The 15525-nt window shown below is 36.4% G+C and overlaps 1 protein-coding gene across 5 annotated transcripts in view; it reads right to left on the reverse strand.

Moving 5' to 3' along the window:
* Positions 1–15525, reverse strand: part of FER (FER tyrosine kinase) — a 156068-nt gene that overhangs the window by 33143 nt on the left and 107400 nt on the right. For 4 of the 5 annotated variants that reach the window (XM_062019471.1, XM_062019472.1, XM_062019470.1 and 1 more), the window contains one exon: positions 4691–4814. In XM_062019471.1, coding sequence (XP_061875455.1) covers positions 4691–4814 — 124 coding nt within the window. Of the gene's footprint in view, positions 1–4690; positions 4815–15400; positions 15467–15525 lie in introns of those variants that run through there. The other variant, XM_062019473.1, reaches the window with a different exon arrangement.

The following is a 15525-nucleotide window of genomic DNA, read 5'->3' on the forward strand; positions in this document are numbered from 1 at the left end:
TTATACAACTGGCTTTCTTGGCTTTGAGCACATGTTGCAAAACTCATGTCCTTTTTTCTATCTACCAGGACTCCCAAGCTCTTCTCTACTGGGCTGCTCTCAATTTATTCAACACCCAGGTTCTTCTCCCTGGTGAGGCCTCATCCGGAGTACTGTGTCCAGTTCTGGGCTCCTCAGCTCTAGTAGGACAGGGAACTTCTGGAGAGAGTCCAGCTCAGGGCCACCAAGATGATCAGGGGTCTGAAGCTTTTTCCTTACAAGGAAAGGCTGTGGGAACTGGGACTGTTTAGTCTAGAGAAGAGGATACTGAGGGGAGATCTCATTAACAAATATTTAAATGGTGAGTGTCAGGAGGTTGAGGCATTCATTTTTTCTATAGTATCTAGCAACAGGACAAGGGGTAATGGGATGAAGCTGGAACACAAAAAGTTCCACTTAAACATAAGAAAAATCTATTTTACTGTGAGAGTGAGGGAGCCCTGGCACAGGCTGCCCAGAGGGGTTGTGGAGTCTCCTTCCTTGGAGGTCTTCAAGACCTGCCTGGACGTGTTCCTGTGCAACCTGATCTAGGTGGGCCTGTTTCTGCAGGGGGGTTGGACTAGATGATCTCTAAAGGTCCCTTCCAATCCCTACCATTCTATGATTCTGTGATCTGAGACAGGTACAGGACCTTAGACTTGGCCTTGTTGAAATTCATGAGCTTCACATGAAATTATTTTAAAAATTAAACTGGCTGTTAAAAAAAAGCTGTTAAATAAGGTAAAAAAATCCATATACCTCTTCAGTAAAATAGTGACCCTGTGTGCAGAACGCTATCAAGGAGCACAGTAGCTAACTCAAAACAAGAAAAATATTGCTGCTAGGTTAAATTAGAACTATATATGTAATACTTGCAGATAAAGCTACAACACTGTTTTCCACATAGAAGTACTTTCAAGACCTAACCATTCCAACCCCTACTATTCTATGATTCTATAATATGTCTGATTTTGAAGGATTCAAAACTGCCTTTCAAATGATAAAAACAAAGCAAGTCCTACACATAATTGCCTCTCTCAACATTAAAATATTTTTTCCTACTGAGTTATACTATAACTTGAATTATTTTCATTACAAAATATTGGCGGTAAATAGAGGGGAAAATAGACAATAGGTATTCCAAATTCTCTGAATCAGGTAGTTGCAGTTTCTCTCCTATACTCTGACACAATTGGTTTAGAAACTAAACATAAATTATGGGCAAATACATTCATCAAATACTGGAAAACAAGACTAGTCATAAATCTTATCGAACTAACTGAAATTATCACATCTCCATCCTTATCTTCTGTTTCTAATTAACAACAAAAAAAAATGAACTATCCAAACAATAGCATCTGGTAAAAATGAAAAGCAAGAAACAATTCTTCAGCCTCCTGTTAATTAAATGGAGATGAAATGACAACATTCTTCTGCATATGTTTTATTTCCTGTAGTAACATCTTTTTATGCAGGTTTTTATTGTTGGTTTGGGGTTTTTTTGTCTTTTAAGCTCTTTAAACACAGCAACAAAGAGAGAACAAAGAATAAGTGATGCTAGAGGAGATGAAAATCAAATAGATAGAATAGGTAGATCAAATAACCACTCACATGCATTAAGCATTCTGACAAGTTTCAACTTTATATTTGCACTTACTGAAATACCACAGCACACAACAAAAGAAAAAAAAAAAAGCAAAGCAGATGAGTTGTTGCGCAGACCTCACAACAAAAAAGCTAAGTCAAAATATGACTCAGATAGCAATTTCAGAATACCAGTACAGATTTAGATAGAACTTTAAAATATAAAGGCCAAGTACAGCAACTGCTGCTACAACTACAAACTGTCATTAAAATAAACTGCTGAGAAGCCTTTAGTTTCAGATTAACAGCAAGTCCATTGTACATGGCACTAAATTATGGTCACTTAAAGCTCTGAAAAAACAAGTATGTTTTCTGATCAAATCTTTAAAACAAAAAACGGAATACTGTAGATAAACAACAGCATGTACCAAACCAATTTTGTTTTTCTGCAACCTACATAGCAGAAATGATTTCTAATTATATATTACTAATCTGTCTTAATAGTTATCAAAGCCTATGGACCTAATAAAGTAAAAAACATTCTGTCACTTAGTCTATTTTCCTTCTAGTTACTTTTCTTACCTTTTTTTAACCTGAGAACCACTTTCATAGAATCACAGAAACTCAAGGGCTTGAAGGGACCTCGAAAGACCATCTAGCCCACCCCCATTGCCAAAGCAGGATCTCCTGAAGCAGGTCACACAGGAACTCATCCAGGTGGGTTTTAAATGTCCCCAGAGAAGGAGACTCCACAACCCATTCACCTGTTCCAGTACTCCGTTACCCTCACAGTAAAGAAGTTTTTCCTTGTGTTTCTTTGGAACTGCTTCTGTTCCAGCTTGTACCCATTACTCCTTGTCCTGTCACTCAACATCACTGAGAACAGCCTGACTCCATCCTCCTGACACCCATTTGTTATGTATTTGTATCTGGTTCTACTTTAAAACTGCTGCTTTCTTCAGGATAAGTTTACGAAAAATTTTGTTTCTTCCATTAAGGAAAGCGGTAGCTCTCCCTGATAACCTCCTGTGACAATCTGTGATCACAAGAAGACAAATTTTGTGAAGATTTTGAAAGCTAAAAGGTAAACAAGCGACAAATTTTTTCCCTTACTTGTACCATGTATCCCCTGACTGTGTGCCATGGCAAGCCTACAGCACTAACAAAGCAGGATAGATTACGGCTTTGTTTTTCCTGACACATTTGTGTTCAGCTTTCTAACTGAAAACAATGAAATTTCGTGTTGTAAGATGTTGTTACATGTACCTTCTCTCTGAAATATACTCTGTGACTCACTATTAGCTTTGTAAACACAACCTTAACAACTGCTAACCTCCAGTACATCTTTCAGAGATATGCTGAAAGCCCCATTGTCACCTATGGTAGTACTGCTCCACGTGGATGAGCAGGGATGCCCTTTTTCCAGAGTTTAAAAAATAAAATAAAATAGGGGGAAGCGGGGATAGCACATCTTCACAAACAACTGTGTCAAAAACTATTTTAGATACATAAAATATTATATTTTGTAGGTGTCAAGCTATCATGCAATGAATAAACATCATAGTCTTCTTCAGTAAATGCAATTACCAACTAAGATATTACACAATATAATTCTAATAAATGATAGTTATGCAGCTATTACTTTTATCTTTCATTTTATAAGAACAAAGGAGTTTTTAAACAGGCAATTCTGATTTAACATTAATCTTATAGTTACAGAAATTATTCAGCACTGGAGTATTTATAAGGCTATTGTAAACCTAATGGTCTGATTTTTATGGCATAATTTTTTTGTCAAACAGAGCCAGGCTGAAACACACTGTACCATGACGGTAGGCTGGGATCTTAATCCTAGATTTCTCCATGCTGCTTACAATATTTTTCTGGGATTTCCTAAAAGGAATATTCCATAGTTTTGCATAGTGAGTTTTCTTTTTCTTTCAGTGTTTCTTATATATCATGACCTTGTAGAAGTGTTTCAATTAACTATTGTTTCAGGATAATTATCCAAACCTTGGAAACAGTGTAAGATTACTATTCTATTCAAGCTTCGTTAAACCAAGCCAAATACCAAAAAAAGAGAAAAAAAATGACATTTACCATAATAGTATAAGATTTTATAAACAGGTTTTCACCTTAGTCTTATAAGAAGAATGTTTTTAAAGAAAAATCTACTTCATGATAGCACCTGAACAATTCTCTGTTGATAAAAACCTTGGAGAAATGCCACTCAGGTCACAGATAATAGCATTTATGAGAATGGTGTTAAACATGAACCAGGTTGATTATGTTATGTGATGCAGCACATATTTCACCTAAAAAAAATGTTCTACAATGCAAAGCAGAAGTCATCAATATTACAAAATTCATTTCTCATAATTTCATTGTAAAGAGTATTATCATCAAGTTTATGTCTCCTATTTCTGCCACATCATTGTAGCAGGGTATATACTGAGATGTTTTGAGAGAAAAATGGATGGAAATGAAGTACATTCCTTTTGATACAAACTGAGTGCATTTAACTCTATGACAGTCAAATTGGAGAGGCAGCAACAAAAAGGAATAGAAGGAACAGAAATGAGGTACTCCAAGAGTATAATGTCTGATAATCTGCATTTTAGACAAAGCAGTCCAAGCAATTAATATTACATGGAACTCAAGTTTTTCTCCCTTTATTATCTGAGAATCAAGGGGATTTTTCTGAAACATACTTCAAATCTAACTCAACCTCTTCATTGTCCATGCAAGTAACTGTAAATTTCAGACAGGATATAAGCTTCATGAACAGCTTTTGCCATGACTCATTGTTGCCCTATGCTCCTTGTAATGCAAATCATATGGTGAAAAAAATCATGAGGAACTCCTATTAATAGCAACAAACTATGCAGATCAAATAGTGTTGTAATTATTTTTACTAAAATGAACACATCAGTTTTGAATTAGACATGCTATTAATGACCTCCCATTTCAGAAAAAGTGTAGGGTTTTTTCAAACTGTAGGCACCACTCTTGTTTATACTAAGTACCATATACATTGCAACAGCTACACTTCAGAGTCACAATGGTGAGAAAAATATATCTTCCTTACCTATGTATACAATTTTTAGATTCGAGATATGCCATACCAGAAGCAGCATCTAATGAAAATTTCACCAATTGTTTGGTCTTTAGCTCATCCTTCTTTTTTCTTAAAAATGACAGGAAATCACCTCCTAGAAAAACAGACAGATGAACAGTGAGACACAACAGGTAAGATACTTACATTTATCTCTCACTAGGGATGTGAGATCAAACAAAACGCAGCTACTAGTCTTTCTCCTTGACCACTCAGTCTGAAGTTAGCCTAAAAAAAAGGAACTCACCTTTCAAAATGAAGTTTCTCTAACTTGTCTTTACATTCTTGATATACCCAAACTCTTCACTGCTGTACATTACAGATTCACATGAAAATTATTGACAAAAACAATTGATAAATTTGTGATAAATATAATTCTCTAATAACAGAATGATTGTTGTAGGAGTTTGTAAAAATTGTGAAAAAAAAGGTAAGGTCCCATTAGTTACATGCCAGTAATTAATTTTTAATTGATCATTTGTTGTAGTGTTTCTCAAATTCTATATTGATGTGTTTGAAAGAGTAACAGAGTGCTTTACTTCTTGGGCAATATAATGTTATATTTGACATTGGCAATTGATGGCAAACAGCTATTACTTTGACTTCATAGTCTTCTGATGTAGAGGACCAAAGCTGCTGACTTTAGGTCTGCGGTAGGTAAAAGGTCAGAATGGAGGATTTCAAAAAGGGAATTTGGCTTTGCAAAAAACACTTCTGAAAAACTGACTTGAGGCAAAGACAAGCATGAGAGACACTCTACAGACCCCGCAATGTCACATTCTTATTGATATCTAAAATAATTTTTTTTTTGTTCCAGGAAAAGACAAAAAATCTTAGTGATGCTTTTCAGAACACACTATTTATTTGCTAGTGTGTAGCCAGTCATTGTTCCAGTTTTTGTTTCTTGCACTTGGCACTGAATTGACTATACTGACTCTCTCTTGCAAGTAATACACTGTTACACAATTTTATACACCGCTTTTCTTAGCAATGTGAAAAGACACTATTTATTAAAAGTTTCACTTGAAATTTTCTTAGGAGCCCATTTCTATTCATATTTCAAACAGAAATGAAATAAGAAAATAATAAAGAAAAAAGTCTGCTGTTTCGAAGTTTAACTGTACTGCTCATCAAATATGAATTTGGAGCAATTGTGAAATGGATTAATGCCTTAAATGCCAACACCCAAGTGCTGTCCAATGTCATCACTCCCCATTTGATGACCAATGCTCAAGCAGAAATCTGCTGCTCCCCATCAACTCCCCCAAGTTCATGTACTGGGTATGACAGTGCTCTGTGGTATGGCACAACCCTTGGGCTAGTTCAGGACAGCTGCGCTGGCCATGCCCCTCCAGCCTACTGATGGCAGGGCAGAGGGAGAAGCAAAGACCTTGAGGCTGTGCCAGCCCTGCTCTGCAATAACAAAAACATCCCTGTGTTATCAACATTCTTTTAAGCAAACCCAAAACATAGCCATGAAGCAGCTGAAACACAACAGAAATTACAGAAAAAAACTACGCAACCATCCAAAAACCCACTCTACCTTCAGTCAATAAATGTTCCAATATTGAAGACTGAGAATTTCGACAACTTACTTCAGGAAGAACTGAAAAGATAGATTAGATCAGTTTTTTATATATTTAAAATAAGACCCTTCTCACATGGCCACGCTAAAAATGGAGGAATGAGTCCTAAGAATGAAAGTTCTATTGAGACTCAATGTGAGTCTAAATTCATACTCCTCACAATTCACATAAACTCTTTGTACTCGTAAGTTACTCTCTCCACAATCAACAGTAAAAAAATATATTCTCAAATATCAAGCTATTATACGGTATCAAAAGAAAAGCTAACCATATCAGTTAAAAATTTTAGAAAGAATACATGTTATAGATTTGTTTCTAATATGCTCAGGAAATCAGGTTAAGATCCTAATTTTCATCAGTTCATTTCTAAACAGGATTAAAAAGTGTTCATTCAGTTTCTTACATCAGAATATGTCAACAGCATGAGCCTGTAACTTCCCAATGCACAAATAACATCAGGAAGCAATTTAGACTTCCTGATTTTCAGTGTTTGCCATGTAATGTATGAACTTGTAGAGTTTTGAGCAAAACCAGCACAGTATACCTTGAGCTGTATACAATGTATTTATTTCATCAAAGCATATTATTAATAAAACTATCTCAATCCATCACACAGCATCAATAGTGAAAAAGTCAGTGGTTTTTTTTTGCTAGCAGTTCTGGGTTTTTTGTATCTCTCCCAACATAGATATGAGCAAAATCTCTTTTAAATACTCTGGTCAATATTGACTTGGAAACACTGTTACTTGCAGATAAAAGAGCAAAGTGCTATACATTGCATTCTGTGTAAAAGATGTCATTTTAGGTCAAATCTGATTGCCCTACCCATTGTGATACCAACACAGACTTAAGATCTGTCATTTAACTGACAGAGTTACTAGTAAATTTTGACTTCTAGTGTACAATGTGGCTTGTATTCCATCTATTCGTATTCACAGAAAAGCACTCACCTGAATAACTTCAAATTTGAGTTAAGAGGATGTCTCTACAAACCCTTCAGTGTAGAACTGTGGCTGCATAATATCTTTATGTGCTCCTGAAAGCAAGTTTAAATATAGCCCTAGTTATAGTTTATAGTTTAAATAAAGCCCTAATTCACTATTTGCAGCACATAGTGCAGAGCATTATCTCCAATATAATAGTTGCTGAGAAAAATGAAATAAACAGACCAATTAGAATGTGGAAAAAAAAGAAGAGACTAGATAACTATATAATTTAAGTAATGTTTTCTCTTATATGCTGAATTTGCACTGTATTCTAGATGGCTACCTGTTATTTCAGTTAATGGCACACAACACTACCTGGGCCATTCTAGGCCCTGCAGAAATAATTAGACCATTATAGGATTATCACCAAGCAGAAATCAACTGCCTGTTTTGGGTATACAGGAGGATAAATAACAGTATTGTAGTGTCTGCCTAGTACAATAGAATTATTTTACTAAGAAGATAACAAAATGTAGTACTTAGGCAGAAGCTCCATCAGAGCAGCCTACTGTAATTGGATTCCTGAAAATAGCCCTTCACGTATTTCACTGTGAACTATTTCTCATTATATGCAGAAATTTGAAGAGAGTGAAAATACCACATTTCAGTACCTCCTATTGTTGGTCGTGTATCATAGCATAAACTTTACACTGTACATTAAATACTATTTTATGGCAATCTAACAGTTCACTTAACGGCTGAGGGTTGGACTAGATGATCTCTAAAGGTCCCTTCCAACCCCTACCATTCTATGTTAGCAAGCTAACGTATTGCAAGAGAAAAAAACCCCAAACCTGTGACCTACAAGAAGAAATCAAATTATGAGAAACAGTAATGAAATGTTCAATCAGTTTTACAAAACATTTAATTGTGGCCACTGCTGACTTTAACGGCAGCTATAACCAACTATGAGTACCTATATCAGTGGTCTCCTAAGCTGGTATTCAAAATGGTACCTATCCACTTGTTCCAGGCACTCTTGTCATTATTGTGATAACTGGTATTGATGCTGGACATAATTAAAAATACAGTTCTGAAATTATGGTAGGATGTCTTCCACTTATTGATATCTATATATACAGAGATACATTGTATATCTATGATATGAAACCATATCTCTATGTAGTTTCACACCATTTAAATAATGTTATAAATAATAATTATACAAATAAATGTATCAGCCTAATAGCAATTATTAAGAATTGTATGGAATTACATATATTATTATTTACATATAGGTTTTAACAAACTGGGATAATTTCCTTTATTAAACAGCTTTGCTAAGTAGCAGTTTGTTCAAATAATCCCCTTAATTCCTCTTACATGCAGCATGCTTCTGGCCATACCACTTAACAGTCATCTAACACAGACGAGGTCCATGATTCAAAATTTGTAACTGTTTTATAAGCTATGATAATATTACTAAAATTACCTTTATCTGCACCTAGGAACATTTATGTTTTGAATATTTATGAATTTGAGGATGCATATGGTCAGTCTTTTAACTAACAAAGACATTTGGAGTTTCTTCATTGCCCAGTATCTTATTCCCATATCAACAAAACAAACTCTAACAGAGCTACCCAAAATTATCAGTTCAAAATCATAAACATGCATCTGTAGCAATTCCAGAAAACAGTTTTTAAGAAAGTAAGCAGCTATTTGACAAACTATTAAAACTGTAATGGTTTAGAAATGCTGAAGTACTTATTTTCCTTAAAATAATCTTCCTTCACTTTTCAACTAATGGATCATTTCTGTTTAAATTTTTTTCAGGAGAAAGAAGTCAGGTTGTTCTCAGTGATGTCCAATGATAGGACAAGGGGCAACGGGTACAAACTGGAACATAAGAGGTTCCAAAGAAACATAAGGAAAAACTTCTTCACTGTGAGGGTGACGGAGCACTGGCACAGGCTGCCCAGATGGGTTGTGGAGCCTCCTTCTCTGAGGACATTCAAAACCCATCTGGATGAGTTCCTGTGTGACCTACTCTAGATGGTCCTGCCCTGGCAGGGGGGTTGGACTAGGTGCTTTTGAAGTCCGTTCCAACCCTTAGGATTCTGTGATTCTGTAATTTTACCTAAGTAGTAACAGAAGCTGTAAACCCAAGGTTTTTCAAATGGCTACAGAGAAGTATTGTGAAATTCACTTAAAATATCCTTTTTTTCTGTTAAGTAAAGCAAATAGAAGTTGCTAAACTCATGCAAAGTTTTGCCATAGAAATATTAACAATGGTAGTAATGAGGTATGAGTGGAAATGCATTTATGTGCAAACAAAAAATGAAAGAAAAAAACCAAGAGTTAAAAGAATGGTGTGTATTGAAAGCCAGGGACCTGACTAGCAGCATCAAACAGGTAAACACAGAGATGATGTTGCTTGTACCAGGACTGATGTATACATATGATGTATTACCAGAAGATCTGTGATGAGTCTGCAGTGGAGATGACTCACTAGCATAAAATAACCACACTACAACAAAATGAATATGAGATGAAGGTTACAACACATTACATGTTCTATACAACACATTACACGTGCTATTTCACTTCCTTGTAATGGTATGACAGACTACAGACATATAGTATTTGAAATGAGGAAAATACTGACAATGGTCAACAACCTTGCCTTAAATCTATGGTGGATAGAATAAGCTAAAGTGTGAAGCCAATGATCCTACCAGAGTAACTACTTATTCCCAAAAGGCATAAAAGCCTGTCCAACAACAAATCAGTCATCATCTACCAAGAATAAACTAGAAATCATAGGGTGACATCCCTTGTCCGGTAATAACCAGTGTCCCTTATCTGTGCTGTACTATACCACTTTGCCCATACCACTTGGACTACTCCATGTTCTGGTATTATGGCTACGTGGATATAGGACTATGAATGGGTAGATACAATCTGCTTCAGAAATCAACTAAAAAGAAAAATCACCTTCTCCCACGAAGTCTTCTCTTCAGTTTTATTTCACTAATTCCTACAACTGGACTATCTTTAAAAAACAGTTGTCACTAGTCTTGAAAAGGATTCCAGATTAGAAAGTTGTGATAGTCCATGGGATACAGAACAGACATGAGGAACAGGGGCTTTTTTAATCTAAAAAAGTAATTTACATATTTTAAAATGCAGACGTATTAATTAATACACATTTTTAATTAAAAGTTGTTCTATGAAAAGCAAAAAAATAATGTGAAAGAGTAACAAAAAATAAGAGTAACAAAAACTAAAAAGTAAGATGCATAGAGAAGTTATCGCAGCCACTAAAACCCTTTGCTTATTTTTTTATGTTTTTATCCAGTTTTCAAACAGATTTTCTAGTTTCATCTACTTGCTGATATATTTTTGTACAATCTTAATAGAAAATATTGTATCATCCAAGCCTAAAACATTTGGAAAGATAAAAATCAAACTCTAGTCCCAAATGTCACAGTAAAAGAAGATTGTACATTGGGACTTTGGTTTATTTTATCAAACAGAAAATCTCTTGAGCTGAAAGGAATTTTTAATCACTACTAACTACACTTCAAAATAGGAATCTGACTGTTGCCTCTCTTAGTATCCTCACATAAAATCATGGAAATCATGAACAAACAGGAAGGCAGAGGCACATGTGAATACACAAGACTAAGAAGAAGGGAATGGGTCTCATCCACAGGATCCTCAGTCCTTCAGGAACAGACTGCTCCAGCGTGGGCCCCCCACGGGGGTCACAATTCTCGACAGCAAAGCTGAGGGCCCCCCTCTCCATGGGCTCCCAGGTCTCGCCAAGATGGGCTTCCCAACGGGTCACAGCCTGCTCCAGTGTAGGGTCTTGCTGAGATGCATCTCTGCTCCACTGTGGCCTGGCTCACCATGAGTTGCACCAGAGTTCACAGGAAAACCTCTCTTCCAGTGCCTGGGCATCTCCTCTTTCTCCGCTGACCTTGATGTCTCTGGAGATGTTGTTCTTGTATTATGACTCCCTTTTTCTGCTGCAGTTTTTGCATCTGCTCAGCAACTTCTGCTTCACAGAGGTGTTACCTCAGTCAGTAACTGTCTCAGCCTTGGTGAGTGGTGGGTCTATCTTAGAGGCAACTGGTTCTGCCAGATAAGGGGAAGCTTCTAGCAGCTCTTTTCTAAAAGAAGTTAACCCTGTAGATTCCTACTACCAAAACCTCGCCAGCAAGTTCACTACATGAGGATGTACAATACAAATCAATGGGGCAGATAATGCCAAACTTTACAGAGTTTTAAGGAATCCCTAAAGAGAAGCAACTAGAAAAAAAAACCCTGAACAATCTAGATGGAGATTTCACTGCCTCCAGTAGGAGGAACTACAAAAAAACCCACCATACAAATTAGAACACAGCAATTGAATCGCATAATGTGAAACTAGAAGTTAAGTTTTTTTCAGCATTTATCAGCATTCCAGTCCTTGGTATGAACTCTGCTGCATCTCAGAGACAGCAGAGCTAACTGTAGACTTAGATAAGCTATAGTAAGCACAAATACATGGAGCTGGCTGTGATTTGGTGCTATATGCACCAAATGTGCACATGACTACCTAAAGAAAATAAGAGCAATTCCACAAAAGTAAATTTGGATTTAGTAGGCTGTACCAGCTGTACATCCACAACTGCAATAACAGACTTTATGCCATGCAGCCCTCTTTTCCAAGAAAAGCTGAAAGAAAGGACCTGGTATATGCCAGTCAGAATATTGGGCTTTATTTGCACATGCTTCTGAGCTAACAAGCTCTGTGGAAGTAAAAAGTACTGTAACATACAGAAAGTAGCAGTAGAGACACCGTAATTTCATAAGAGATAAAGCGAGCAAGCCAAGCTGGACCAAAGCCAGGTGCAGGCAGGATAGCATGAAGAGGGCACAAAGGTAACCGCAGAGCTTCAGTTAAGAATGGCTTATCAGATCTTGCCACAGGCACTACAGAAATGGTTATGCTCTTTCTGAATGTGCTTGGGAGCCAATGTAGCTGAAATCAAGCAGTGCTGCACCTGAGTTAATAAAACCTATCACCTCAGAATTGTTTCTGCATCAATGGCACAGGCAATTTCCATCCCAAATGATTCAGTACAAATCTGAACAAGTTACCTTATCCAGTTGCAAAAAATAGATGTTATGACCTTGCTGAAGTCCACCTTGAAAACTAGTTACATAGGTCTAGAAATAAGCTGAATATACATACTTGAAACCTAATTCAGACAACCATCTATTAGATTACTGGATGTTTTCTGTGTTCTTTATACATACAAGTATAGCTCAATCTGTTTCCAGCTGCAAGTGTTCAGTAAATCTCTAATGTATGTCACCTTGAGCCTAACTAAAACAAGGAACATAAAGTCTATGTCCAGTTAAGTAGGTGGTTGCTTTGTTTTGCAGCTACTTATCTATTATCAAATAGAAATCCTGTGGTTGTATCTGAAAAGTGCACTAGTATTCCAATAAATGTCTACAATGCATTTAGTATTAGGTTGAAAAATTCCCAGAAATGCCCACTGGTAAGGGGCTGTGGGAATCACACCCAGAGCAGAGTGCTGACAGAATAGACTAAATAAGGCCTATGGACACAGAATAGATAAGGACATGACAAATAACTCCTGGAAAATTGTTCCGAACTGTATGAGGTAAGGATCTGGTATAGAAAGGGAGTCTAGTTTTCATAACACTGTAATAGATACTACACTCACAACATATTATATTATCATAATATATATGCTAGAGGAAGCTAAATTAATATGCAATAGACAAGTCAAATTCTTGAATTGCCTATTTCTGAATGAATGACTTAGCAAAAATAAAGTATTTTGAAATATTTCTGGGGAGGTAATTTTAACTATGTTGAATATAAAAATGTTTAAGCATCTAGAAATCTAAATAAGAAAATAGGCTATCAGCTTGTGACTAAACAGTCCATCAGATAAAAGGAGTAAGTTACATAAAAAATGTGATTACAACCTTACTTTTACTACCTCAAAACAACCACTGGAGCATACATGGATGTTTGCATCTACTGTCAGTTCAACAAATCCTTCTATCACAGTCATGATGATAGTGCTTATCTGGAGAACATATGCAGACTTTTCTTGCTGGAGGGACAGAAGTATCTTTGAAAATAAATGAAAAACTGCCAAAATAGTTGCACAAAGCGGTAAACTGCACCACAGGATTGCACATCACAGAATGGTATGAGTTGGAAGAGATCACCTAGTCCAATGCCCCAGCTAAGGCAGGTCCACCTAGATCAGGTCACCAGGAACACATCCAGCCTGGGTTTTGAAAACCTCCAGAGAAGGAGATTCCACACTTTCCCTGGGCAGCCTGTGCCAGGGCTCCATCACCTTCACAGTAAAATAGTTTTCCTTAAGTTCAAATGGAAGTTTCTTTGTTCTAGATTTTGTCCGTTACCCCCTGTCCTGTCACTGGACACTACAGAAAAAAGTGTTGTCCTGTTCCCTTGACATACATCTTTTATATACTTTTAAGTATTAATGAGATCCTCCTGCAGTCTCCTCTTCTCTAGACCAAACAGCCCCAGTTCCTGCAAATTTTGTCAAACCCTTCACCATTTTCCTGACAATCTTCACTAAACTCCATCAAAATACAGCATTAATTTGTTTGAGGTTATCAGTGTGGGCTCTAGCCATCAAGCTAGTAATATTCCATGCAGTCTCTTTGATCACCCTCTATAGTCACTAAAAATGAGCTGTTATAAAAACTCCTTATGCCCTGTATGGCCTTAAGAAACACTGGCAAATTGTTATTTTCCTGTTCTGAATAACAAAGCAGCTCCTCATAATTACATCTCTTTCTTAAAGTCAACAACGTGTCATACAGTAGAAAAATCCCACTGGGAAAACAGGCAGAGAGTAAAGAAAAAAGAAATTAACCTGGAATATATGTGTAAAATGCTCAATTATTTATATTTATGTGGCATCACAGAACAGTTACATGCTTTCTTACACAGTGCTATAATCCATACTTTCTGTTGTTTCTCATTTTAGAAATCACTGCGACAAAGGTTTATCTACATTAAAAAATTCCTATGGTGAATGTGACTGCATTCAGTTTTAAATGTGCAGCAACCTTCACTGAACAATGCTATGACTAGTATCCCACCTTCACTATATTACTTTTCAGTCACATTAGTCAAGTCCAGATGACAATACAAATTCATGGTTCTATACCAACATCAACCATTTGGCACGTCTCAATATAGAGGGTTTTTTTTTTCCCCAACATTTTTCAGCAATTCTCACTTTAATGTCTGTCTTTGTTAGGATAAACTGAGTACTTTAAATGTATAACAACAGATTATTAAACACTCTAGTAAGTTACGAAAATAATGCAGTTTTCATATCTGTAAAAAAGATAGCATAAAAAAAAATCTATCAAATACTCCCTTTGCATTAGACCTTATCAAATCACCTTTGCTGATATAACATTACAAAGCAGTAAGAAAAAAGGAAAAATATTACAAAGAAAATTACTTACAGCAATCTATAAAATTATCAGAGATCTCTGCAATAGTAACAAGTTCCAGTAGCCTAATTTTTCTAAGTAGAACTTTTGAAAGGCATGAAAATCTTGGGCAGCACACATTAACTTGGGAGTTGTACTCTGCTTTTGGTGGAGCTGCTCTGAATCATTTCTACTCCTGCAATGCAGGATTTAAAATTCACTGCATGATATAGTGATTACAGTAAGATTTGTTTCACTGTCTTGTAAAATAAGGCATGTCTTTTTGACATTGAGTTCTCATTAGCTGTGTGCTAAGACAGCATCTGAAATTTGCTCTTGGGAACTGGAGACAGACGGAACTAGCAGTCAAATACTGTTTTTTCTCTATTCTGCAGACTCGTTGGAGTCAGAAACAGCAGGAAGATTTTACCCACTGTAGTCTCTTCAGGCATTGCTGCAAGGTAAACTTGGGGTCATAAACCAAATTTACAGGCTCCTTATCTGAAAAACAGCTTACTATTAAAACACACTCCTACACTTGATGCATTCCATTTACTCGGCATATGCTATGCAGACGATCAGGAAATGCTGAACAAATAAGATGGTGTGGCTTACTGTGCAGAGAACTCTACAGGATTCTGGATCTCATAACATGTGCTTTCTGGCCCAAGGTGCCACACCAGGTGCCCAGGCTTCTGAGATGATTTAAGTCGCTGCATCTAGAAAATGGCACATTCGACTTAACGCATGAGGGCAGAAGGCATGAGCATATAAGTTG

The sequence above is a fragment of the Colius striatus genome, chromosome Z (genome assembly GCF_028858725.1).
Source record: "Colius striatus isolate bColStr4 chromosome Z, bColStr4.1.hap1, whole genome shotgun sequence".
NCBI lineage: Eukaryota > Metazoa > Chordata > Aves > Coliiformes > Coliidae > Colius > Colius striatus.